Source organism: Pithys albifrons, chromosome 11 (assembly GCF_047495875.1).
Source record: "Pithys albifrons albifrons isolate INPA30051 chromosome 11, PitAlb_v1, whole genome shotgun sequence".
Taxonomy (NCBI): Eukaryota; Metazoa; Chordata; class Aves; order Passeriformes; family Thamnophilidae; genus Pithys; species Pithys albifrons.
In genome coordinates this window covers 6,469,656-6,497,428 of record NC_092468.1, presented here as the reverse complement: position 1 = coordinate 6,497,428, position 27,773 = coordinate 6,469,656, and the positions used below count along the sequence as shown (strand labels likewise).

The 27,773-nt window shown below is 39.4% G+C and overlaps 1 protein-coding gene across 4 annotated transcripts in view; it reads left to right on the top strand.

The window, feature by feature from the left end:
- Positions 1-27,342, top strand: part of PIK3CB (phosphatidylinositol-4,5-bisphosphate 3-kinase catalytic subunit beta) — an 87,661-nt gene extending 60,319 nt beyond the window's left edge. For all 4 annotated transcript variants that reach the window (XM_071566488.1, XM_071566490.1, XM_071566489.1 and 1 more), the window contains 18 exons: positions 169-339; positions 1,196-1,273; positions 3,772-4,023; positions 4,595-4,691; positions 5,541-5,671; positions 7,632-7,685; positions 8,406-8,594; positions 11,343-11,464; positions 12,399-12,542; positions 13,502-13,601; positions 15,888-16,066; positions 16,709-16,818; positions 17,138-17,216; positions 22,532-22,699; positions 23,000-23,123; positions 24,176-24,321; positions 25,196-25,328; positions 25,803-27,342. In XM_071566488.1, coding sequence (XP_071422589.1) covers positions 169-339; positions 1,196-1,273; positions 3,772-4,023; positions 4,595-4,691; positions 5,541-5,671; positions 7,632-7,685; positions 8,406-8,594; positions 11,343-11,464; positions 12,399-12,542; positions 13,502-13,601; positions 15,888-16,066; positions 16,709-16,818; positions 17,138-17,216; positions 22,532-22,699; positions 23,000-23,123; positions 24,176-24,321; positions 25,196-25,328; positions 25,803-25,940 — 2,415 coding nt within the window. In that variant the 3' untranslated portion in view covers positions 25,941-27,342. The remainder of the gene's footprint in view (positions 1-168; positions 340-1,195; positions 1,274-3,771; positions 4,024-4,594; positions 4,692-5,540; positions 5,672-7,631; positions 7,686-8,405; positions 8,595-11,342; positions 11,465-12,398; positions 12,543-13,501; positions 13,602-15,887; positions 16,067-16,708; positions 16,819-17,137; positions 17,217-22,531; positions 22,700-22,999; positions 23,124-24,175; positions 24,322-25,195; positions 25,329-25,802) is intronic.
- Positions 27,343-27,773: the final 431 nt, after the last annotated feature.

The window sequence follows — 27,773 nt, the reverse complement described above, 5'->3', positions numbered from 1 at the left end:
CTGAGGAGTAACAGCCTGTCTCCTCTGTCTGCAGCCATCTCCAGTTGTAAAATACATGTGTGCTATTCCCTTTGTATCTTTGTCATGAATTATTTGTTTCTTTGATTTGAAAGTTGCTGCAGCAATGCTCTGCCAGCTTGGTAACAACTGATTTTCTTGGGTTTTTAGTACATCCGCAACTGTGTGATGAACAGGACCCTCCCTCAGCTGACCCTGGTCGAGTGTTGCACCATAAAGAAGATGTGTGAGCAGGAGATGATTGCCACAGAGGCTGCCATAAACCGAAAATCATCCAACCTTCCTCTTCCTCTGCCACCAAAAAAAACAAGAGCAACAACTGTGAGTTTGTATGGGGAATGTCTAATACCTGAATGGAGCAGTGACTCGTGGAATATGAATCCCAGTGCCTGGGATTTGTGCTGGGACTGCTGTTCTCCATTGCAGGTCACCTGAGTCTACTCAGAGCCTCCTGTTGCTTGCAAGATTTACCTCAGAAATAGCAGACCTTGCAGCTTTTTAGAGCCTTCTTACCTTCCCTCACCTCACCCATCCTCCTTCTCCCCTTCCGCTACCCACCCACCCCTTTCCATTGCTGTCGACTCTACTTTAAATCATGACCCAGAAGAGTGGGTAATAATAATTTTTTACCAGCAGCTGGAGGAGATACTGCAGAGCCCCTGGACCTGCAGCTTTGGAGCTCCAGCAGCCTGGGCAGGAGTGCCCTGGGATGCTGTGCCAGCCCAGAAGCCTCACGTGGTGCTGCCACTGCAGGCCAGTGACTTTTTCCACAATGAACACAGAAAATTCTTATAATCTGGTGCTTCCTTTTTTCCTAAACTTATGGCCTTACAGCACAGTCATATTTTATGTGCTGTCACTCTTAGGAATGTGGAGAAATCTTTGCTCTATTACACACTCCATAGTTACTCAGAATGAACAATAAATTTGAAGGGTTATTCTGAATTGTCAGCAGGTAGTACGTGATGTATGTTCTCACCCCCACCACCCTTTCAGCTGAGTTTTTACTTTGTCTGCTCTTGTAGTTATGATAACAAATTTATCAGTTAAAATTTCAAATCTATATTTTTAAGATACATTTTTTTGTATTTGACTTCTGCTTAAAATGCTTAGCTTATAAAATAGGTCTCAGTGTTACACTGATGAAAAATGAACTTGTTTTTGTTTCACTTTTCAGAGTGTGTGGGATATTTCCAACCCTTTCAAGATTATTCTGTTAAAGGGTAATAAACTTAATACAGAAGAAAATGCCAAAGTAAGTAACTCTGTCTAGTATGAGAAGACATTCTGTTCATCATTTTAATGGTTTTCAGTGTTAAGCGAAGTGAAAATCATACAGATTTCAATTTAGCAGACATGTAAGCATTTTTTATTATTCCAAATTATATTGGTTAAAATCCAGCTTTACTGCTGAAGTGTTCCCTTATTGTCTGAAGTTGAATCTGTGCATAGAACATTGCAATAATTCTGAGTTTGACATGAATGTTCATGTGGTAGTGTTGTGGGTTTTTTTTAATATTGGCTCTATAAAGGACCTATATCAGTGTGAAATAAAGTTTCTATAGAATAGACTGTCATAAACACCTGACATAGGAGGAGATTAAACATTTTTCAGTGGAACACGAGGCTTTTTGTGGTCCCAAACATATTCTGTGTGTCTAAACATGGACTGCATGCTTCCATACAATCTGTCTTTTACTTTCAAACACGAGGAACACAAAGCAGGAAAGCTGTAGTATCACTTCCTGCAAAATTGTACACGACTGGGCTGCTGACTGTTGTACAGACCACAAGTTAACACATGGGGATTTATTGCACAACTACTTCTAGGCCTGAGAAGACACTTGCCTGTAAGATTAAACAACATTAATTTCCTTTGTTTCATTTAGCAATCAATAGATTGTATAACCAGTCATGTGGAGAAGAAAGGGATCCAGTTAGCCATTGATATCTGCTATTCAGGATACTGGGTGCATTTACCACCAAGTATCTGTTGTTACAACCTCTTTGTAAATTAGCAATCCTGCATTTTACTACATAGCTAAATGAGCCATAATTACATTTTACTACCTGAGACACTGTGATTGTGGAATAAGATCCCTGCAAAACCAGGTATTTTCCTCTACTTTGTCTAAACCATTACTTGCTTAGTTCTTCTTAATTCTGCATTCTTTTGACTCAAGTTTTTAAAAGAAAAAAAGAGAAAAGAGAAGGTGGATTCTGACAGCAGTATAGCTGTCAGGTTTTCCTAGGTGTATTTTTCATGCTTAAAAAAGTGAGTTTTGGTTAATTTCGCTATGTTTTAGAGGAAAAAGAAAATACTTTGATTGCAAACTTGGGAAGAAACAGAAAAAAACTACAATTCTTTTGTATTGGCACCTGTGGGCACAGCTAATATTATTTAATATTTTTAATGCTTTTTAATGTTGATGACTTAGAAGTCTTGTATTTACTCAAGAACAAGAGTGCTCAGAGTAACTCTGCAAACTCGTGCTTGTTGCCCTGTGTTGTCTGTCTCTACACTATTATGAAATTGTCTCTACTGAGAACACATTTGTTTTCCAGCCCTGATTCTGAGGCTGTTTAATTCACTCCCATTGTTCATTTGCACCCATTGTGCTTTGGATCAAGCCAATATTCATCCATTTTTGCTGAATCCACTACCAAGGGCCACAAACGCAGTGTTTGTGGGAGAGAAATGAAACCTTTGTCAGATGGGTTGCACTGCACTGACCTGAGCTGGGCTGGGCTGGGTCCTTTCACCTGGTGCACAAGTGTTGTCATTCAGCTCTCTGACATCCAAGTACATGACACTGGAAATTGCTTGGTTTTGGGTGTTGCTCTTTGACTGGCACATACAGTAATAGGGCCATGTCAGAATGAAAAGGAAAAAATTGGGACTCAATCCCTTACATGAACATGATCGGAAACTGTAGAATTAGAAAGGTGAATTAATTTTTTAATCTAAAACCTGTGTCAAATTCTAAACATCTGTCTTTCTCTTGCTGTGCTCAGAAATAATATGACAGCTTAAAGGGAATGTTGGCAAGGTTGATAAAGGAGCATAGAGAACCTGAAACATCAGGTCACTTATACACATTTAACTGTAACACTGAGAACTTCCCATATGTGTTGACCAAAGGATTACACTTGTGGGTTTCTCCCTCTCTCACACTGGTATTCGGGAAGGACACCTGAAAGAAGATGGCATATTTCATTCTGCATTTTCTGTGTGCATATGTTATTAAACAGAAATGCAGGAATATGCCAGATGTTAGCATTGACCTGTAATGTGTTTCATTTCAGTGCCAATAGCTCCAGCTTCTGTGTCTACTTGTTCTCCTTTCCTGATCCTTATTTTCATCATTCAGGCTACCTAGTTTTGTTAGGTTTTTGGGTGCTAAAGACAAAACAAATCCTGGAAATTGTGTACATTGTCATTATTATGACAGATGATTTCTGACATTAGAGTCACCAGTGTTCCCTCTGTACATTATTATAAACAGTTTAAGTAAAAAATTATTTTTTTTTCTTTTTAAAGGTGGAACAAAAAAAATGAAACACTTCTCATTTTGAAGCACAAATTGGTTCTGCCTGGAGACCTAAATTTGTATTCAGAAAATTAGCCTTAACTTTTTCATTCTGTTTAGTAGTTTGTTTGATGAAATTCACATATGTATGTTCTGTGTAATATTCTATACAGAGTTCTTTAGGTTCTGTGAGGAGCTTAAATTTTTTCTTTTTTTATGGCAGGTTCATGTTAGGGCTGGTCTTTTCCATGGTACAGAGCTCCTTTGTAAAACTACGGTAAGCACAGAAATATCTGGGAGAAGTGACCACATTTGGAATGAAGAGCTGGAGTTTGACATCAGTGTCTGTGATCTGCCAAGGATGGCAAGGCTCTGCTTTGCTGTTTATGCTGTGATGGATAAGGTGAAAACTAAAAAGTCCACCAAGGCAATGAATCCTTCCAAATACCAAACCATTAGGAAAGCAGGAAAAGTGGTAATTATGTAATTTATTTTTCTTGGGTGACTGTTGAGCTATATTGAAATGAATGTTCAGAAATCTTTCCTTGCCCTCTCTTTGGTTTTCAAGAGTGCAAAATGAAAATTAAAAAGAGCATATGTGTGAAGAATTGCACGTCTTGGCATGAAAAAACTTGTGATACTTCTCAGATGCTGAAAAAAGACATAAAAGTGTCAGTTGTAAGTCAGTTGTCACATAGCTGTTTAAAGAACTGTATTTTACAAGGTCAGTTTTATTCTGAGTTGTGATTGGGAAAAGATGAAAAAATTAGCATTAGGCTTACATTCAGGAAAAGGCTCACATTCAGGGAAATGTGTATTTTTACACTGGCAAAGTGACACCCTTAAAATTAAGTCTTGTTGTTGTCAGTGGTACTGGAGTATATGCTGAAAACTAAGCATGTGATCAACTGCTGTTTTGAAAGATATCACCCTTTGAAAACAAAACAACAATCCACCCTCTCAATTTTATTTATATTGTAGTATTTGTTTTGTAGTAATATTTACTGGCATCTAATTTTCCATGTAAAAATAATTTCCTTTAACAGCATTATCCTGTAGCCTGGGTAAATACCATGGTGTTTGATTATAAAGGATACTTGAAGAATGGAGAAGTGGTACTGCACAGCTGGTCATCGTTTCCTGGTAAAGTTTAACTTCTAAGATTTGGGCTTTAAGTACCAGAGAACGTAGTATCAAGTAGTAGAATGTTTACTGTATGCATGTCCAATTCCCCTGTAATAATCTCTTTATTGCTTGTATTTTTTATGTGGATAAATACATAGCACCTTAATCTCTTTCTTGAAAGTATTGATTATCAGGAAAGGGGAAGAGCAAGAGTTTGCTTAGAAGTAGTGTTCTAAAAGTTTTATCTGTTTCGGAAGGAAAATCACATAAAAATACATGCATGTTTATATCTAGCATTACTTGTTTTTAAGAAGCAGTTTAGGTTTCATTTGGTCCCCTGTGCATTCTGAACTAAATAGATAAACTATGGTGTATGTGGCAGTAGTTGCATCGGCAGAAAATGTGAATTAGAATTTTGTTTTCTTCCCTGGTATTTGGATCAATTAGTGAGAGTGTCTGACACCCCCATGTCACTGTTCATTCCATCCTGAGAAAACCTGTCTCACCTTGGCTCCAAACTCCTCTTCCTCCACACTATTTTGTACAGGGGCAGTGTGTGTCCTGCTTGCAGGAGCTACAGGTCTTACAGGGATTTGTCTCAAGACAGGGATATCTCAGCTTCCCTTGACTGTTATGTTTACTTTGGAGAGAAAAAATCAGTTTCTCATTGGGTGCTAATCCATTGGAAATGTAGGAGGTAGTTTATGCTGGAAGTACAGAGCATTGTACTAGAAGTGCTGTGCTGCACAACACTCTTCTGTCTGTTGTACACATGAATTGATTTCTTCCTGTGTCTTTGCCTTTCAGAGTTTTAAAATTTTAATGCATGCCTGGCCTATGATATTAATTGTTCTGCCAATGTTTCAGATGAACTTGAAGAAATGCTGAATCCCATGGGAACCGTCCAGACTAACCCTTACACTGAAAATGCAACAGCTTTGCACATTAGATTTCAGGAATATTCCAAACAGCCTATTAATTACCCTCCCTTTGATAAGGTAAGGTATGACATAAAGAACAGTCATGAAAGCTTATGTGTAAATAGCTGTTTCTTGTTTCCTTTCAACACTGCCTTTTCCAATGAATTCCCCTCTTCCTGCCTTTTAGTCAACACAGTGCAGTTTGTTAAACTTGCACCATGTGAGTGGCAGTGCTTTGACTTCAGGATCTCTTTTGAAGATGTATGCTCTTAAAAATGGACTGTACATAGTCTTTCGAGGGTCAGAAGCATAATCAGTATGATTTAACAAAAAGCTAACTTATCTCCTATTCTGGAAATCTTCAAACTGTGTTTGCCTGTGATCTGTTGTATCAGCTGAGAATCTGTTCCTCAAAGCTGTCTGAGATTTGCTTGCTGTGTGACTGCTTCTGATTTTTCCAGTGCTGTTGCTTGTTTCTGCCAAGAAAATGGAGAATTGGATGCCAGATTTTTATTCTACTAAACACAATGTGCAAAAGCAGATGAAACTTTTCAATCATATCATCAACCTGCTTGCACAGCGAGTTTGGGGCTGAGGGAGCAGAAGTGCCTGGACCATTGATAAGAAGGTGTTGTGTGAGGCAGGAGCTGGTTAATGACCTGTGCTGCTGGCACACTGCAGGGCTTGGGGTTCAGTTCAACAAAGCTGGACTTGCAGACTTTCAAAGTTTATTTGCAAACTGAAGAGCATGGGGAGGCAAGCATCAAACACAGAATTAGGACACTGTGGTTCTGTTTCTGCATGTTTTCACACAGTATGTAAACAAGCTTTGTGGCTGAGCAGCAGATGTAACACATGATACTAATAAGAGTTTCATACAGAGAAAGAAATAAAACAAGTTAATATACCTTTTCAAGGATTTTAGCTGCTGGGTATTTATGCTCTGGTTATTGTAGTCTTTGTTGTTTCTCACATTCCCTGAGTGAAGACAGCACGAGTCTTGCTGAACCTGTGACTGGGGGTGCTGTTTTGATCAGGGTGATGGGAGAGGCAGAGCTCTGAGGAAAGGGAGATGTCGTAGTTCCTTTGACTTTTGTCTTAACTGAGTTTTCATTTATGATTTGTTCCTCAAAGCAGCAGCATCTGACAGCTGTAGATGGATGTACCTGAGCAGTTCAGCTGGTCTAATTGGCTCAGGCAGCCACTGCTCTAACACCTGTCTGGGGTTGCAGTGGTGTGCAGAATACAGTTTGAAGGACTGTTTTTACATCTATACTTAATTATCCATTGTGGTTTATTACATGGACTTCAAAAACCAAGCAGAATGTTCAAAAGGAAAAAAAATTAAAAAAAGCAAGAATGTCAGGGCTGAGGTTCTGGGGGAATGCTGTTTGGCTGTTCACAAAAGTAGCAGTCCTTGCTCTGAGAGTTGGTGTGTAATAATTGGTGCTGGGAGTTCGTTGGTGGAATATTTGCTGCACTGTTAAATGAGTTCTTGTTGAAAGCTGGTTTGGCCTGGTGCTACATGAAGGGAAACCCCAGACCTAGAGAAATACCTGGAAATGCTCGCTGGGATCACGTGGGCAATCTGAGAGGATGGTGAAGGGACTGGGTGTGTGGATTCCCACTGAAGTGGACAGCTGGAAGTGTGGCTGTGTGGGTGCAGAAACAGTGCCCTGGGAAACAGCAGAGACTGACAGTAAAGGAAAACTTAGAGTTGAGGAATTGTTTTGCTGAACTGCAAAATAAGGAGGACAAACAGAAATGAAAAGGAAGATGCCATCAGAAAGACTATTTAGCCCAGGTGTGCTGAAGAAAAAATCCTGAGGTAATCCTGAGCATTCCATTCCTGATCCCCCTAGTCCTGCAGATTGGAAATGGGACACAGCATAAAGTCTATGCTGTACCACTGTTACTGTTAAAACTTACCTAAAAGATAGCAAAATGTCCTTATCTGTTCCATTTCTATAATGCTTGTTTTTTCAATGCAATCATGTTTGGGTTTCAATCTAATGTATTTATAAACAATTTTTTGCAGATACTTGAAAAGGCAGCTGAGATTGCAAGAAACAGTGACAATGCTGCAATGGCGGTGAGCATCATCTAAAGACTGTTTTAAAATTAATTCTCTGGGCTTTTTTGACTCTACATAAGTCTAGGAATAAAGGAGTCAACTGCCCAAATAAGAGTTTACTGGGTCTGTTTTCTTATATAATTCGCTTTTGTGAACTGCCTTAAAATTCATGTATATATCTGCTTTTTCCAATATATTTTGTACTTGGCTGGATTTTGTCAAAAACTTTACATGCTCTATGGATTTGGAAAACAGCTAAGATTTACATCAGATCTGGAAAACAAATCGGTATTAGAAGACAAAAATATGTATTTGTCTACTTGGCAAATGTACTTTCTTTTGATTACTATTGGAAAAGTATTTTTTTGCTTTTTATTAAAAGAAATAATTATTCATGTATCTATTAAATTTCTTCACTTTAAAAACAAAAGAGGAAATATGCATCCTAAATGACAATTCTCCATGTTGGAGTTGAAAAACAGAAATATTGCCATCTAGTGTCATTAACTCTAAAGTTTAGTTGTTTTTTTAGAAACTTCTGCATGTTGAATTTGGAACCTCTTAGTTCCAGGGCTTACAGCTTAAGAAATCTGCAAGAAAGTCACATCAGTCATTCATTCCCCTGTGTTCCATGACTTTTACCTGAGGTTACTCCTGCTGTGGGATTCCCAGTATTTGAGCTAAAATATAAGAATCTTACTGAATTTATTGCAACGTTTTATATTTCTCACCTTCTAGGGTCGTGGTGGTAAGAAGTTTTATGTTGTGCTAAAAGAAATAATGGAAAGAGATCCTTTATCTCAGCTTTGTGAAAATGAAATGGATCTCATTTGGACTTTGCGATATGACTGTCGTGAAAATTTCCCACAATCATTGCCAAAACTGCTGCTCTCTTTAAAATGGAACAAACTTGAAGATGTTGCTCAGGTAAGGGAAACAACAGTGATGGTGGGAAAAATACCAGAGTCAAATCCTCAGTAAACAGGATTTCATTCCCAAGTGTAGCCAGTTTGAAATGGTGCTATTGTGTAAACCTTCTGTGGCCTGGACATGTAAGGAACAACTTAATCACTGAAAACAAAACTCCAAAATGCATTTCAGAGATTTTCTGAGAAAAACACTGATTATTTATACAGAGTAATTTTAAAATCTTTTGTCAACTTTGATCTTAACTGCAAGGAATTTCACAGACTCCCAGAGCTGCTTAGGTTGAAAGGAACCTTCTGAGGTGACCTAGTGCAGCCCCTGTGCTCAAGCACAGTCACCTGAGCAGGATGTGTCCAGCTGCATTTGGAGAATCTCCACCAATGGAGACTCCACAGTCTCTCTGGGCAACATGTTCCAATGTTTGACCACCCTCACAGCAGGAACATCTTAATGGTATTGTCTCTTACAGTAAAGTCTTGTTAGAAAGAAATTGTGGTTATTTCTTTATAGAAAAAAGTATTGATACATCAAGACCAAATTTGAGATTTGTCTGCACCTCTAGGTTTTTGTTGAGAATCCTCATTTTCTCACAGCTTGTCAGGAGCTGCAAACCATGTGATAGAAGTAGGTGGTTTTTCACATGTTCACATTAACGTGTCTCATTTTGCAGGGAAATTTTAAGAGCTTGCAACACATTTTGGAAGGCAAAATTTCTTTACAAATGAGTGTACTTGGAAGCTGTTCAGAGTTACTGCTCTGTTGCCAGAGCAGGTGAGGGCATCTCATAATTTGGAGTTTCTTTTGTCCAAGTGCAACAAGTGCTTCTGTCTCCTCTCCCTGCACTTTGGAGCTGCACACTTGGGATGTGGAGCTGCCTGGGCTGCACTTCTGTCTTAATAAAGTTCCAAGACACAATGAGAGCAGAGCCATAGGTATTTGGGCAGCTTTCTGGGCTGTTTCATAGGTTAATTTAGGTCTTGCTTCGTCCAAGCTCATATCACTTAATATTTTCTCATAGTAATAACAATAATTTCAGCAAAGGGAGAGGTCTGTACCTTCAGATAACCTTCACAGTAAATGTGCACACTGCAGACTGTGACTTTCACAGCTCATTGCCCGACATATGAGGCATGTAGGGCCAGGGATCATCTTATCAGACTACTTCAGGTTCTCCATTCAATTCAATCATTCAGTATTGACAGAATATATAAATATTTTTGTTGGTTCTGCACCCCATTTAAAGTAGGTTGTCTAGAAATTCTGATAAATTTGTTTCAGAGTTTTTTGCTGTGTATTTGTAGGTGCTGCTTGCATTTCAACATCTATCTTGTGTGTTAAGTATCTGACCAGTGCCAGTGTTTCAGAGTTTGTGTCAATGTTCTGCTCTGTGAGTGTTGATGGTGCCATCCTGAGGTCAGGACTGGTGTCGCTCACTCTTGTTGGGGTATGGATGGAATAGATTTTTGAGTGTATTTTTCTGTGGGAATATGACATGTATGTTTAAAAACACCTTTTAGTTTAATTTCATATCATTATGTATTATGCATGTGCTCATATCACCATTTAGCTGCTCCTTACCTCCAGTTCTGGAGCTGCAGCTTGGCCCCTGGCTTTGCACTGGGATTGATCTCTGCCTGTTTGTTGCCTTCTGAATTTCACAAAACTGAACCGATTCAGAATCCAGCCCTGAGTGTTTAAATATTGTCATGAACATGCCTGTTAAACGTGGGCTGAGGCTGAACTCAAATGTCTTTGTCCTACTTGAGCTGGAATCATTAGTTGACATGTGACATACAGTAGAAATAGGGAATTTTCACTGTTATTTTAAAATTGTTACTAAATCAGGAAGAAAATGAGATCTTTCTAATCCTTCAGATTTCATAAGTTGCTACTTAAATATGAAATAACCTGCATTATCTAATTTGTGGGAAAGGATGTTTTTATCACTAATTATGACTTATTCCTACTGAAAGAAAAATCTTGTGCTGTTGATACACTGCAATATATATTCAAGTTTGTTTATTTTGAACAATGGTGAACTCTTTCACTCATACAACCATATACATATTATTAAAAATACACTCTCAGCAGGGAGCTTCATTACAATGCAATGAAACCAGTTTATTTTGTGAGATCTCTGGATGTTGTTCTTCTTGGTAGTGAAAAATGATGCTCTGGTGTGTTCTGGAACGCTTCCCAGCACATCATTGCATCAGCATAGGGATTTATTTTTAAAAAGTTGAACCTGGATCATGCTTTTCACAGTTTAAGCTCATTATTATTCACAATGAATGTGTGAAAAGGCTTCATCTGTTGAGGTGGACAAATAATCTTGGGAAAGATTTTCTCAACAAAAACATTTTTCTTTTTTTTCTGGTAGAAACATTTTGCCATTACCAAAATTGTTATGTATTTATGAGAGCATTTACAAAACTGTCTTATTTTTATTGACAGTCTGTTTCTGAAACATACTTATCTGAGTTTACCTGATTCTTGTTTACTGTACATTGTTTCTGTGTGTGGAGAAACATGTTTTTCAGACTAAAAATAATCTGGATCATTTTAAGGGGTAAGAAACTGAATCAGGAGTGCCCAGTTACCTCAAACTATTTCTGTCCTTTCTACCAAACCCCCATAGCAGTTGGTAACCATCTTCTGTTGGTATGAATGTTTTTTGGGCAGTTACACCCATCTGTGTCCCTAAGTAATTACTTTACCTGTAACCTAATAGTCTTCTTTTTCAAACAGCTTCAGGCTCTCCTTCAGATCTGGCCCAAGCTGCTGCCCAGAGAAGCTTTAGAGCTGTTGGATTTCAATTACCCAGACCAGTATGTCAGGGAATATGCAGTGGGTTGTTTGAAGCAAATGAGGTGAGTGTGTTGTATCATTTCAGCATGCAGGGATTTGTGGGGTGGAAAACTTAATTCTGTTTGTTTACAGGAAAAGAAGCACCCAAAGAGGGAAGAGTTAAACACACTGCCTGCCATGAACGTGTTACCAAGTAAAGCAGGCTGATTTCTAGATTGGCACATTGATAGCCAAATAAAACCTATTTATTCTGACATCTTGTAGTCAGAAATTATTATTTTCCATGTTGCAAAGAGAACACCAGTGTACCTTTGTCCAAGAAGGGATGAACACACACAACCCTTTTTGGGACAAAGGGAGAGTGAGATACTGTGAGAACATTTTAAAAACAAAGGGAGGGATATTGCAATGGTCAAATACTGTAAAACCTGATGTGCAGCCACCTCACACTGTGTCAGGGTTTGGCTATATCACATAATAGGAATGTAAGCTGTAGCATATAATAAATAATGAGAGAATTACTGATTTGTTTATTCCTCACAGGAGCCTCCCCTCTCTGCAGTTCTTCCTTTAATGCATTTCATTCTGCTCTTCACTGTAACCTAGGGCAAGATTTGTGTAACATTATCATTACTGCATATTTCCTGTCCTTGAATTCTGAATTCTCTGTGGTGAATAGTTTGATGATTAATTTTTTAATGGTCAAGGCTAGACTTTGGGGTAAAAAAAAAATAAAATTATTTTGACTTCTTTCAAATGCAAACAAGCAGTTTAGCTGCTGGGTGTCCTAATAACACCAAATTATTACATCTCAAATTATTTCCATCTGGCAATTGCACTACATTGTGTGTTGTCCTTCTCCATGTGAACAGCAAATTGGGAGACACTCTTGCTGTTGAAACAAACCTGTTATTGTTGGGTCTTTCATATGCATCCTAATGTCTGGAGTATCATTAGTTAGTTCCTCAGTCACTAACTGCCTTTATCTCATTCTAGTGATGAAGAGCTCTCTCAGTATCTTCTCCAGCTTGTGCAAGTCCTGAAGTATGAACCTTTTCTGGATTGTGCACTCTCCAGGTTTCTCTTGGAAAGAGCACTTGCCAATAGGAGAATAGGACAGATGTTGTTCTGGCATCTAAGGTAGTGGTTTCCCCTTTTCTCTTTCTGTTAAGCCTGATTGTACTTCCAAAGCTGATTTCTTGAGGATTTTTCTAAGTAAGCCATTGCCATAGTGCCCTACAAGTCCTCTTTGTGTCTTTATCTTTGGCATTTATAGATCTGAGTGAGTCTTTTATTAAATAATAAATTAAAGTGGTTTGTAATCTACCATTTGATGTAAGAATTCCAAACTGCATTGAGGTCTGACTACCTGATAAGTTAGGTTTGTATATACCCTTAGAGTTTGTTCTGGCTGTGCATGCAGTTAAAGCACAGTATTTATACCTCACAGTTAGGAAAAATTTCTATTATTGTTGTGAGTCTCAGCATAAATAAAAGTAGTTTTATGTGTCATTTCTACTTTTGATTAGCAGTTTCATGAATGGCAGAAGCCTTGCAGAAGGGACTATAGGTTGACTGTGGCTTCAAAGTATAATTTATTTTAATATTTCTAACTAAAAAGAGACAGTACTCCATGGAAATGCTTTGGAGAATAATTGTCTCTCATATAAAGTTCAGTGGTTGGTTTCGAAGTGTTTTGTTTGGACAAATTTGGGCTTTTCCCTTTCTAAGATTTGAGAACACATGATTTAACATCAGCCCTGACTGTCAGTATCCTCTTCTGTGACTTACCAGCACCACTCCGAGTAAAAAAGGTCCTGAAAGAGATATCCAGTTGCTGTCTCTTGACATTAACACCTCTGTCTCCAGAGCAGTCCTGGACCCTGAAACAAGTGGCACATATTGAAACTAACCTGTCCTCATAGCCTTCAGCACGGAAGTGTTCTGCTAATTCTTAAGAAATCTGGGAGTTTGTTTTAACTACATGACCTTGGGGTGGTTTCATGTTTGTTTTGGGTGTTTTTGTTTGTTTTTTGAATGAGAGGAAGAATGCAAGCCTGTAGGTGCCATGGTCTGACGAGAAACCTTTCTCCTCCCAGGTCAGAGATTCACATCCCTGCTGTGTCAGTGCAGTTTGGTTTGATTCTGGAGGCTTATTGCAGAGGAAGTGTTGCTCACATGAAGGTGCTTGCTAAACAGGTATGGACTTCCCTTCTCCTGTCAAGCTTGACTTCTCTGAGCTTGTAACTCCAATCCTCATTCCATTGTTCCTGTGGGGCATATTGGTTACCCTGACAACGTCCATCTGGTGGGAAGGGGGGAGAGAAGGAAGCTTGTGTGACACTGAGGAGTAAAAGGGCTAAGTGGATGATGGAGCTGCCTCCCTGGCAGAGGAGGCAGCCAGTGCTGTGGGGCCTCAGAGGTAGGCATCTGGTTTTATAGTGTTCCAAGATGTGAGGGATACCTCACACTGTGGGTGTGTTCCAGGTACAACAGCAGGCTCTGGGCTTTGTTCACTGGAGAAGAGCTTCTGTGCACTTGAACTTTTTCCCTCAGTAAAGGCAGCTTGTTCTAAATTTTACTTAGATGACTCCAGGACTGCTTCCTGTAGTTTTGACTTTTGTTAAAACGTGATGCAAAACCCCTTGAAGTTGTAGTGTAGTGTAGTGCTCCCTGGAAATAGAGGTGTTGAAGTAACCCAAATACTCATTTTGGTGTTAATATAGATGTGCCATTTCCAAAAAAAAAAAAAAAAAAAAAAAAAAAGGAAAGAGATATGTTTGCTGTTAAATGCCCTAAAACCATGACAGGTCTGCTTTTAAAAACACTGATAAATGTATCAGCAGATCATTAAGAGACACTCACAAATCATGTTTGAAGTCTCTAATGCAGTTTTAGTGAGTTAATTTAGATTGTGACCATAAAAATATTTGAAAAATTATCTCTCTTGGAGTTAATGTATTTACAGTATCAGGTCACAAAGACTCACTCAGTGGATGACTAACTGATGAGTGGTATTTGTCTGCATTAAAACTATCCTTTGGGAGGCATATGGAACAGGAGTGTTCTGTTGTGCTCTTTATTGCTGCAGCTCACAGGGCATGGAAGAGACCATCTCTTACTTATGTGTGCTTGTTAGCATTGTCAAAATCATAAAGAGATTAGGTGGTGAAATGCTTTAGGCAATAGATGTAAGGTCAGTGAAGTTTTTGTGCACTTACAGGAAGCAAATGTCAGTACAATCAAAGAAAGGGCAAAAAAATTCCCAACTGTGCAAACACGGAAGAAATTCAAAGTAGAAATACTTCAAAAAGTTCCTGTTTGTACAGCACAGGTTCCATTTTGTTCCCTTGTCACTGATGTTTGTACAGCTCCTAGAATAGTGGAAAAGCAGAGCCCTTTTGGTTTTGACAGATGGCTGACCTGGCAGGTCTCCACTGCCCAGTTTTATAATCAAACTGCATACAATTTCCACAGCATCCTGCCTGACAGGGTTCAGTCTGTGGGAGGGGTGAGTTTTGACTCAGCACCTTGTGCGTTAGCCTGAAGCTTCCTTGTATAGAAATCAGCTTTCATAATTATTACACTGGTGCTGGTTGCTGGAGGATCTGTGTACTGCTGAGCTTGTTAACCGTGGCTGCTGCAGACACAGCTGGGTGTTACAAGAACTGTTTTGTGTTTGGCCAACAAGTTGTTTAGCTGTAGAAATTCTGTTTGGTGTATGTGATGTCTGGATTTGTTACCAAAGGGCTTTGTTCTGTCAGCATTATACAACACTAGTTTTCTTAGAAATTATGTATGAGTAGAAAACTTTGTAAGACAGAAGGGGCAAAAAGGGTTAAACTCACCTGTATTATTGCAAATAATTACCTTGACTTTTTACTCATATTAAAAATATTGCTTAGTTGAGATGCTATGATTTGGAGCACTTCAGCTGATTAGAGCTTTTGCCTTATGCCTGAGTTCAGCAAGATTTTAGTGACAGGCATTTAAGACTGGACTTTGAAAGTTGTCTGCAAGTGGTCACATGGCCATGCCTTATTGGATGCAACTTAATGTCAACAGTGAAGTGTCTGCACCCACAGCTCATCTCAAGTAATGTCTGACTTTGGTAGGAGTGTGAAGCAGTCAGTGTTTGTCTTGACTTCAACATGGATAGAGGCACTGATGTTATGTGCTTGGTTGAACTAGTATTTGTATTGCAATTTGTGTTGATGTATTAAAATGCCTCATTATTTTTTTTGGAAATGTTAAGTCATGCTTTTAAAAGGGACTCGAAGCTTAGAAGATTTCATCCCATCAATGTCTCTGTTAATTATGAAATTGGTATTTCTGGAATATGAGTGACTTAATTGTCATCTATTATTTCTGTTTTTAAAAAGTTTTAGAATTATTTAATATGTTGATTGGTTTAGACATGGGATTTGCACTGTATTATATGTCAGATCAGAGCAATAATCCTTAAAGATAAAATGTCTGTTTCAGGTGGAAGCCCTTAATAAAATGAAGACTTTAAACGGTCTAATTAAGCTGAATGCCGCAAAGCAAAGCAAAGCAAAAGGAAAAGATGCCATGCAGGCATGTTTGAAACAAAATGCTTACAGAGAAGCACTTTCTGACCTCCAGTCTCCTCTGAATCCTTCAGTTATACTTTCAGAACTGCAGTAAGTAAAGAATGAGTGAATACAGTTTCACTGGAGTTTTTGCATGGAGTCAGTAGAGCAGGAACACAGGAACTTCCTCTGGCTGTGTTGTTCAGCAGATGTGCTGTCATGGGAAGCTTTTTCTACAGCCAGGTGTCTGCTTGGAATCTGCCTAAGGTTAAGGTACCAGTGAAGTTACAGAACTTTTATAATCCACTGTGAAACTCAATACTCTCTTGTTCAATGCATCGCCATAGCTAAATATGTTTAAATATAAGCCTCAAAGTGAATTAGACTGTATTCCTTCCTTCTGTTTATAACAATAAGTACAAAAGCCATTCAAACTTTTCACAGCCCTTGAAGTCTAAAAATTAATGGAAAAGAATATAAAGAATAAATTATTTTCTCTGAAAATGAGAATGCTTGATTTAAGCATCAGAGATGTGTGTGCCAGTCATGGTGTCAAATACATTCTGTCTATAACAGATCTGTCCATAGCATGATATGTGCTCATAGCACAGCAGCAGAATTAAAGTTGAGAGAACATGTAGGTGCTTCCAAACTGGAAGTCTGCGTGTTCCATCAAGCTTTGAACCATGGTTAGACCTCTTCAGTTGAATTATTCTTAGAATTTTTATAAAATTTTGTTGTCTTTTCTTCTAGTGTTGAGAAGTGTAGATTCATGGACTCTAAAATGAAGCCTCTATGGATAGTATATAACAACAAAATGTTTGGAGGAGATCTTGTAGGGATCATCTTCAAAAATGGTGATGGTAGGTGATGCTTAATACTTTAACTTTTTCCTTTTCCTTCTTCACTGTCACACTTGCTCTTAAGCTGTGTTGCTCTGTGTTGCCATAATGTAACCATGGATTGTTGCAACATTGGTAAACAAATTCAGCAACTTCTTCTGGCTGAGTTTCAAAGTGCAGACATGGCCTGTCATGACAATGGAATTATGATTAATGCCATTTAACCCTTAGGCTTGATGAGTGTTTTTAAATACCTTTTTCTGAAGGCCTTATAAATATTACAAGATGTGTCTGCAGCACAGTGATAAACTGAAGCAGCAGTTTGAACCTTTTGTTACAGATCTCCGACAGGACATGCTGACGCTCCAGATTCTGCGTCTGATGGACGTTCTTTGGAAAGAAGCTGGTCTGGATCTCCGGTAAGAATCTCTGGGGCTCTAGTTTATTTGAATGGAGAGTCTACCATTAGAAGTAAAGCTTTCCTGTTTTTCAGTACCTTCCCTACTGCCCCCTTTTTAAACATTTGTGTGGATGCCCAGAGGTTTCAGTTGTCACAGCCAAGGTGAACCTTTACTCCTTCCTGCTCTGAACATCCTCCTATCACTGTTCACACCGACACTTACAGTTCCTGTGAGCATCCTCAGCAGACATTCTGAATCCCACTTTGCACTCTTTTCTTGATAAAACACTTATTTGGATGTCAGAAGACATTTTTTCAGACCAGAAACATCTTTGTATGTTCTAAAGTCTCTTGAAAAGCAGCTTTTTTATCTTTATATGCTTGCCAAGGTAAGCATTAATTCTTCATAGGAATACCAGAGTGTTCCAAAGAGAAAGAGTATCAGGAATTGTGCAGTGTTACCATACAACCTTCTTGTATGAGGGAAGCACATCCAACCCAATTTATGCACCAGTTTTAGGTAATTTGATTCTCAAAATCTAATTGCTCTTTAGGAAAGTAGTCCTACAGAAGATACTGGGTATCATGTTATTATACACGATTTGGAGGCCATAAATTCAATTCTGTACACCTATGAAAAAGCTGTGATCCTCTGTGTTAATTTTAAATGTTTTTATAAGTCTAGAATTACTTAAATATTACCTAAAATGCTTCATTTAGATGCTTTGAGGTCATTTAAAATGTTTTGTAGTTCAAGTGTAATAGTGGGAGCTACATAGGGCACTTTAACATCAGCACAGAGAGGTAAAATTATAAACTTGTTACTTGTGCTGCTCATTGAAAGGTAGGAATGTGAATTACAAATTGTTTCTGGAAATGTACATTTGCACTGAGGTGGCTGAGTTTGTGTCATCTGGAACACTGACTTGAGGAAACCTTGGATAATTTATGTCATTATAGATAGGCTGTGAGGACACCAATCCAGCATTTAGGGGCAAGGACAACTTCTGGCAGCTGTGGAATTCCAGATGAGGCATTCTTTGGTTGCTGCCTTCCCAGAATCTTAGTTTGTGATTCCAGCCTGGGCCACACACCATGCCTAGCAAACAGGAATAGTGATTACAGTCATCAAATATGCTTTTCCTGACTAAGGCATTTTTTTCAAACTCAACAAAGGAAAACCAAATAGTAGCTCTGATGTCCAAGATTTTTCTTAAAACTCTGAGAAGAAAAAAACATAGAAAGGGGAAGTTCCTAGTGAGAATTGAAGTTCTATATTTGACCACTTCCATTTATTTGCTTAACTGGGAGCATCTTCCTTCCATTCATCCTCTCATAGTTACCATTATAGAATAAATTTCTCAGATTGAGACAGGTTTAGAGTTTTATGTCTGTCAGAGAGATTTATCAGGCACTTGCCAAGAGAAGGCTCTGAAATGACCTTAATTTGGAACAGAATTGGACAAAGCAGCACTCCAAGTGCCTGCAGCATGAGGACAGAGCTTGGAGGGTGAGACTTTGTCATCTTCATGTTTATAGTCTGCCCATCTCTCAAAAAGTGACAACTCCAAAATCCATGAGTTAACGGTGGTAGCCATGAGTTCTTTGCCACCTTCATGAGTCAGGACTGTTGGCTTCTTTTTGCTTGGGTAGAAGTCATGGTCTTGGGTGGAATAGTAGTGTTAAATAGATGTGCCTTCCTGAAAGATAGTGCCATATGCCTGTACCAATGAGTGAAGTCTTCACTTCTTGCCCTGTATTGTCCTTAGAGGCTTTAGTTTCCCTGAAGCTGTTATTTCCATTTGTGGATGCATAATGGATTTTGCACTTTCCAGCTTCTTTCCACTACAGAAAGTCTGATGACTCCACCTGAGAAAAGTGGGGTTTCTCACTTGTGTCACCAATGTGAGCAGAAGCACTTGCTGTTTGCCTATCCTCATCAATCATGTTTTGCTACAAGCCAGTTGTACAGCTTCTGTTAAGTGTGGACCAAATGGCAGTCGAGGAGACTGGGACAAGACCAGTTCCCTTTTAATTGCACTGTGATCCACAGTCAGTTATTTAGTAGCAATTTAAAATTAAATCTTAGCTCAGTCCGTGTCTAAAGCAAGCACTATATTCCCAGCGTGATTTCTCAACTCCAGAGAAGAACATCAAATATATATTGGGTTTTTTTGAGATCTCCAAACCTGAAGGAGAAATGTTTGTGTAACTGTCAAATTATTTGTCTCATGGGTAAACTGTCCTTTTGCACATGTGTGTTGTGCTGCCTGGGTTCCTGTGAGATGTGAGTGAACACCACAGCCAGGTCAGTGTGGAAAAGGAGATCCATGAGGGTGTGTGAGGATGGAGCAGCGCTCCAGCAGGTCCTTCATCCTGGGCTGGCATTGGCTGGGCTGTGGGTGCACAGCTGAGTAGACCTGAGATGTAGATTCATTTGCTTCCCAGTGCAGAGCCAGCCATGAGCACCAAGGGCAGCACCCTGGGCAAACTCTTCTCTGCTGTTCAGAGGCTCAGTGTACCTTAAACCTCAGTCACTAAGGTAGCAGAGAGAAATGAGAACCAAAAAAGTGTATTTTTTAGTTAATCCCCACACCTATTATTTTCTAAGACAAACTATTGCTTCAAAATTGAGCAGGAAATAGTTGGCCTAAGACATTAGTATGTGCAGCCAAACTTCCTCCCTTTTCTGCATTTTCTTTCTAGTTCTTTCTTGCACTTAAATATGGGTAGTTAAAAACAAACTTACTAAGTTAAACTTAGTAAGCTATTAAGTTATTGAGGCTGCATCTGCAGATGTTCAAACTTTCAGAGGTTGAAACATCTCGAAAACTTACAACTCTTCAAGTTAGTTGGCTTTAAAATATTCTGCATATGAAGTTGTGTATAGGCATACTCACAGTGTATTACACAGCTTATTCTACTATTTCCTTGAGGAATATTTAACTATTACAAGCACATGTCACAGCAGAGAAGCACAACATCTGTCTTCTCAAGGATGCTGTGGGGTCTGTGGTGTGCACCTCTTAGGAAAATAATCCTTGCATTAGAAAGTGTTTTGTCTGCTTTACCTGTGTTAGAGCATCAAAGTTGTGTTAAGGGAGAAACTAATAAAGTCACAGAGCAACAAAAAATCCTGAATTTGAGGAGTTTGATCTGTATTTAGTCACCTTTGCTGTGGTAAATTGTCATAAAACTATTTAATACTTGGTTATTTTTTGGACAGATGCAGGGACGTTCTCCAAAGTACTTTTTTGTTTCAGTGCCTGTTTATTGTGGGATTTCATTCTCATCTCCTATGAGTGAGGTCTGATGTAATGTGGCTGTGTATGACTGAAATCAGAATTCACACAAATACTGAAAATGTATTAGTTACAACTCTAAAGAATGTCATAATGTTTAAGCTATTGGATCTAAAGCTACAGAGAATATCTTGATAAATTACCAGAATTTGGTGTGTATTTGGAAGGATACTACTTTGGAGAATTAAGCTCCTGAAATAAAGAACAGTTTTAAATGAGTGAAGAGAAAATTTTCTGTCCTGCACAGAACTGCAGTATGGATCTGTCCGTAGGTCTTACTGGCTTTAAAAAGCAGGGAGCATATCCTGCTGACAGATGTTGAAGTCAGAAAGACCAGGATGAGATGGAAAGGGCCCAGAGGATTTGTCCCTAACTTGACTCCTGTCAAACCGTCTCTCTGACAAGGATGTTTTTTCCTCCAGTTGTAAGCACACAGCCCTCAAGGGAGGGAAGGCTTTCATCATTGCTTGCTTTTGAAGGGGAAGTTGTTGGACATGTGCCCAGTTCAGCTGCAAGTAGGGTGGGTTGACATGCTGTGGAAGAAGGCCAGCGTGCACTTTAACCTGGCAATATTTGGCTCACAGTTGCCGTGTCGCGATAAGGATGGGCAGAGCTTCCTCGAGGCTGGGGAGCTGCAGACACCCTTGTGTGCACTGTGAGCCCCTGGTCAGGGCAGCTACGTTTGGTGGGGACAAGGATCAGAATAGAAACGGGAAGAACGTTCCAAGTCTGCACTTCTTTTGTTGTTTGGAAGTTGAGTGTTCTTGAAATACCCAGTTGAGTCTGGTTCTCAGTTCACTTTGTTGCCAGTAGAGAAGAACCACAGACTGTGTCATTACTGCAGCTTGTACCACTCCAGTTGTGTTTGTCCTCGGGGCAGAGAAACTGCAGAGTTGCCTGATAGCTGTTATAGCAAAAAGTTGTGATTAATTTTCTATGGAATTTTATTTGTTTTTCTTCTATGGCTTGGGATAATAAGCTGTGTCAGTTAAGAGATGTGGTTCTGCTTTGTGGCAATGGAATTTAATATATATTTTATACATAAATAATAACAACAGATCCATCACCAATGTTTTATATTTATATATATGTGTGTGTGCACACACAATTTTAACATGCCCTGCAATTGTTGTGTACAGCTCTGTAGGTTAGTGAGTGCTAGTCTATAGCTTGTGTACTGCAGTGTAGATTTTTGTGGTCATGTGTTTCCTTATATTTGGATCCACAACCACCAAAGATGATATTCTTCACCTGAGATGCCTGGCACGAGATTAGACACCTCAATTTGGTATGCAGTGCCTTTGAAGCGTTTGCTGTAAGTTTCCATTGCACACACTGAGTTCACATCTCATGGGGAATTGCCATTCTGTTTGCCTTTTTAAGCATCTGGAGTGAGAAAATGCTTATCTATTTAGACACGTCTCTCATTGATTCATATCATTAACTGGGTCTTATAATAATGCAGTGATATTGTTGGAGGTATTTTTCCTAGTCACAGTATATGAATGCATGAGTGTGCTCTTAGATACCAGATGAGTTAAGAGATGTTCCTCTTTTTCACTGGATTTCTACGTTTAAATTTGCTATGAGTTGGAGAGCATTTTGTATGTTTATATTTAGAAGGATTTCTTGCATTTTCATTTGAAATATGAAAAAGCGGGGGGAAAGGGTAGATACTCTCTTCTGTTTACAGAAGTGATTTATCTGGAATGAACAGGAGTGTGGTGGTGCACGGGAAGGAATTAACAAATGCAAACACGGGGCTCCCTCTGTGGGTCTTCCCATGAAAGTACAAGTACCTGGGGAAAATTAGGCTTCTTAAAAGTTTTTCTTTTTTTTTTTGTATTATGTGCATAATAGGAAAAATTAATCTTTTAAATGTATTGTTGGTATTTTACCTTTACAAACAATTCCTGTACGTTCCTTTGAGAGTTTACTGTTCAAACAAGTGTTCAGCCCTCTCAGATAATGGATACACTAAACAAATATGTTGCTATTTTACATTCTAACATGATTCTGTGTTTCCTTTCAGGATACTGCCATATGGCTGTTTAGCAACTGGAGATCACTCTGGCCTAATTGAGGCTGTTTCCAGTTCAGAAACAATTGCTGACATTCAGTTAAACAGCAGCAATGTTGCTGCAGCCGCTGCCTTCAACAAGGATGCGCTCCTGAACTGGCTGAAGGAATACAATTTGGGGTAATTTCTACAGTTACTCTCTCAGCTACAGTAGAAGCTATAAAATGCCTTTTATGTTTCTCTTTTAATGTTCAGGAAGGTGTGGCTCTCCTGGCAGTTTTGTTGTTTCTTTTTCTGGTATATCAAATTCAGACTCGTATTTCTGGTGCCCTTGGACCTGGCATTTGTAGCATAAGTAAGCCTGGTTTTACATCATCCTAATGGACTTCTGGTTTAAACAAGCAAAAATCCTCTTTGTGTTCAAGGCATGACTTGAATTACCAATGGTGTGCACTAATGTCATTTGTCTTGTGGTTACAGAGATGACTTGGATCGAGCCATTGAAGAATTTACTCTATCTTGCGCTGGCTACTGTGTAGCTACTTATGTGTTGGGAATTGGTGACAGACACAGTGACAACATCATGGTCAGAAAAAACGGGCAGGTAAAAATCCCTCCATGGGCAGAATAACAATGGTATCTCTGGTATGCAAGAATTGTCTTGAGAATTTGTAATTTCTTTGCCGTCTTGGTGAAATTAACTCCACACATGGTTAGAAATTATGTCTGTTCACTGAGAATTGAAGAGAGCTTCAAGGAAAGGAAATGTAATGCTGGTGGAAGGACAGACCAATGCAAGCAAATCTGTATCAAGAGAGGCTGTTCTGTAGAGCTTTTTCAGAACATCTTAAAGGTGTGTTAATGGCTCAGATTCATTGAGTAAAAGTAACCTGAGAGTATCTGCCTAAAGAGCATCCCTAAAAACACATGAATTGCATTTTGGAGCAGTGTAGTTTCCCTGAAGTGAGTCTCTACCACTCAGCTCTGCAGAAATGTTCATGGGGAACCCCGTACGAGCATAATCCTGTTCACTGAGAACCTGGGTGAGCTCTTAGACTTGTACTTTTGTACTTAGTGGTTATGTTCTACTGTAATTTGCCTGATTTAATTGAAATTATTGTGCCTGGAAAACTAGCAGGGGTTACAAAAGTGAGAGTTTTACGGGCATTTGCAGTATAAAGTTTGTACCTATTGACAGAAAGCTGAAATGTCCTTATCTTTGATTCTAAAATGGAACAACTGCCACAGATTCCTTGAGATTACCTTAATTCTGCTGCCTTTGCCACTGTCGTTATGTAGGAAACCCTTGGATATGTTGATGTTCAGCTTTGGGAACTCATCCTTGGGCTCATTTTTCTGCCTGATATTGCCAACAAGACATCTAGTGGCAGACAGCAGCACTTCAAACCTCAGATAATCTTTTGCATGCTGATTTGCTGCAGTGGTCACTCATAAGTGTGGACATTCTCACTGACTTTAAATCTTGAAATGTTTTAAAACTAACCCCAAAAGGGTTGAAACTGTGGGCTGTGGAGAGTTGCACTAGGAGTTACAACTGTTCTTAATACCAGCATCCTGTAGAGATATTAGAGAAGTGACATATTTCACTGGAGAAATTGATTTTCAATTCTGGTGGTGTTTTGTTTTGTTTTTTAGCTCTTTCACATAGATTTTGGGCATATTCTTGGAAACTTTAAGTCCAAGTTTGGAATTAAAAGGGAACGGGTACCTTTCATACTCACCTATGACTTCATTCATGTTATTCAACAAGGAAAAACAGGGAACACTGAAAAATTTGGTCGGTGAGTATTATTTTGATCTCTTTGTAACTGTCATGATCCCTCGTGATAATTTCCATCATACCAGGAACCTGTCTGGGTTTAATTTGCCCATTTGCACTTGTTTGGAGGTGTCCTAACGCACATTTACTGTCCTGTCTACTTCTCTATCTGAGCTAGAATGTACATACAGATTATTTCCTACCCAGAAGCTGCAGCTCTGCAGGATGAAAGTGTGGTTCCATCTCCCACAGCAGGAGGTGGCAGGTTCTGCTGGGCTCACCTCTTTCTGCCTGCAGCAGCACTGGGCACTAGGCAGGGGTTCAGGTGAGATGAAGCACTGGCCTTAGGAACAGGCTGCCTTCTCTCCTACCTGTCCATCAGTGCACACTCAGGATGCCAACCCATCCTGGCCTTGCTAGGGCATGGAGAGCCAGGTGCTCGTGCTGCAGACAGACCTGGCAGTTGGCTCAATTTTGACCGTGTCTATAGGAAGGAATTACAGATGACAGAGATTACAGACAGGCTGGGTTGATACAGAGGGACTGCTGCAGAGCTTTTGCTTTTTCCACTGTAGGTCCACTCAATGAGATCATCAGGGAATTTCACCTGACAAATTCTCAGGGAGGCAGGACATTGGCATAATCTCTGGCATTTTTGTTCTTTCTGAAGAGCAGCTGGTGGTCTTTTGTACCGATGTTTTAAGGGCTTGTAGCACAGGCATGGTTGTGAGAATGCAGTGGAGGTTCTACAGACACCTCAATCCTTTCTGTTCCTGCATTCCCACAATACATGTGTCAGACCAGATAACAAATTTGGGAACTGTTGCATGCACTTGCCCTGTGTGGAGGTTCTCACATGTTGTTTCCATTGCGTGTGCCCCGCACTGGCCTCGAAGGTTCCGGCAGTATTGTGAGGAAGCCTACCTGATCCTGCGGAAGCACGGGAACCTGTTCATCACACTCTTTGCACTGATGTTAACTGCAGGGCTTCCAGAGCTCTCCTCTGTCAAGGACATCCAGTATCTCAAGGTAAAGTAAGATTTACAGCTCAGCAGGACTTATCATTCTTCCAGGATGTGAATTTTGACTCCAAGATTAGTACATTTTAATTGTTTTCCATTTCTGTCAAGATTTCCACATAGTCCTCAAAGCTTTCTTGTTCAGCTCTATAGACCAAGGTCTGTACTCAGTCCTAGTGCTCAAAGGAAACTGTTCCTTTCAGCCCTGCTGTGATGAAATCCCTCCATCTTGAAGGTAGTCATCTCAGGGGTGTTTACGCACAAGCATAGACCTGTAAAGGTGAAAATTATTTGCTTAATTATTTTCAGTTTATCTTTAAACCCAGAAAATACCACTGATGGTACTCTGATGGCTCAATGAATAATGGGTGAAAACGTGTCAAAATAGAACAAACCAGAATGTGGTTTGTGTTGAAAGGAGAAGGAGGGTTTAAAACTGTGGGGTTTTGAATTCCTAACAGTACCTGTTTTCCTGTTGTCTTAGGACTCTCTCGCCTTAGGGAAGAGTGAGGAAGAAGCACTAAAACAATTTAAGCAAAAGTTTGATGAAGCACTCCGGGAAAGTTGGACTACTAAAGTGAATTGGATGGCTCACACTGTTAGAAAAGATTACAGATCTTAGAAGATTTCTGCATTTGCACTAAGCTGAAGGTTACCTTGATAAGTGTTTTAGAGGGTGTCTGTCATATGGACCAACAGAACTTCAAGAAGCATTTGGACAACGCTCTCAGGCTCACAAACAACAGCAAAAAGAAATGGACTGAAATAATTCCTGAGTCTTTTGCACTCTGCTTCTGAATGCTTGATTCCAAGACTGTCTCTAGAAAGAGTGAACATCCTGGATAATCAGTTCCTGCTGACTTTGCACGCTGAGAGCTACTAGACATTTTTAAAAATTCTTTGGTACTTTATGGAGGTGTAAATATTTGTTTTTATACGTTAGGGTAATGTACTCTAACAGGCTCAGGAGGTTTGAAGACCTCTGGAGGAACTATTCTTTCTTTAAAGTTGGGACTTGAAGAGTAAATTTTTTTATATCCTAATCTGGCTAAAAATGACCGACTGGATTGTGTATATTTTTCATAAGACCTCTGCCCTACTGGCACAGATGCATTAATTCTACTGTAAATAGCAACCACAGTATCACTGTACTGCAGGGGCTGCTCCGTGTCTCGTGCTGCTGCCGAAGGAAGGGGTGATGTGTGTAGGGTGGGGGAGAATGAGGAGATCTTTGGGAATGATGCAACATCCAGATGTTCAGGGTTGCACAGTTTTGTTCCTCTGACATAACACACACACACACACAAAAGAAGCTTTTCAGAATGAGGAGGGTTAGGCCAATTCCAGCCATGCCTGAGAATCCCTCGTTGGTAACAGTCTCCCACTCAGTCTATGGGGCTTTGCCCTCAGCTCCTTGAGAGACACATTTGTTTCAGTTTCAACAAGAAGCTCCTCACAGCCTTACACTGAAATTCCTATCTCTGATTAGTTGTTCCCTGCAAAACGTACTGACTCATGTAAGGGGCGTTTTCATTAAACATACTACACAAAGTGATTTTTAGAGCCTACATACCAAAAACCCCAGATATTTGGAAATCAAGTGTTTATAGGAAGAGATAATTTCACAGAACATCAATGGGTAGTCATTGATCTTTTCTCTCTATTTATTAAAAGTTTGCAGTAATGTTGCTTTACCAAGATATATATGTTGAAGATGGTTGCTGAAGAAACTGGATTTGTTTTAATTTATTTAGTGAGGTACCAGGCTTTAGGTGCTTAAATGGAGAGCAAATTTGTTACGTGCAATAGGGAACTGCTGGTTCAAAGATGTAACATACTGTTTGTAAACATCAGCAAAAGAGATTTTAACTACTGCTTGTTCTCCGAGGAACACTGGTAGCTCTTGATTCTTGTTGACATTTGAAAGAAACATAAATATTTACCTTTTGACTAAACAATTGTTCTGCATAGAAATGTTGGTTTATGTAGGAATTTAATTAAAAGTGGTTTTACTTTGTTGAGAATGGTGTATTTTTGTTGGTTTGGGGTTTCCTTGTTTCTTTTAGAAGTCAAGAACCTACCTGGAGCCAGGAGGACATTCTGTGTAGGGCATTGATTTTCTTCTCCTCAGGTGACAACTCTGAAAAAAGTAATTTTATTCTCAGCTAATTCACAGCATGTAAATTTGCATAAGTAGCTGTTCCTGGACACATTATTTTTTTCTGTAAAATGGAGTACTTGGACATCTCTGGTAAGTTGTGTTGTTGAAGGAGGCATAACCTTTCCCAGAACTTTGAGATGAAGTTGGTAAGTTCACTATGGCTGCCTGAGGCTGGTGTGTGTGGTGTCTGAGAGGAGGGAGCACAATGGCAGCTTTAAATCCATAGCTAAAAAGGCAAGTCTGTTTTCCTGGTTTTCATCACACTTGCTACAGCATGTGGCATACAGACTTTCA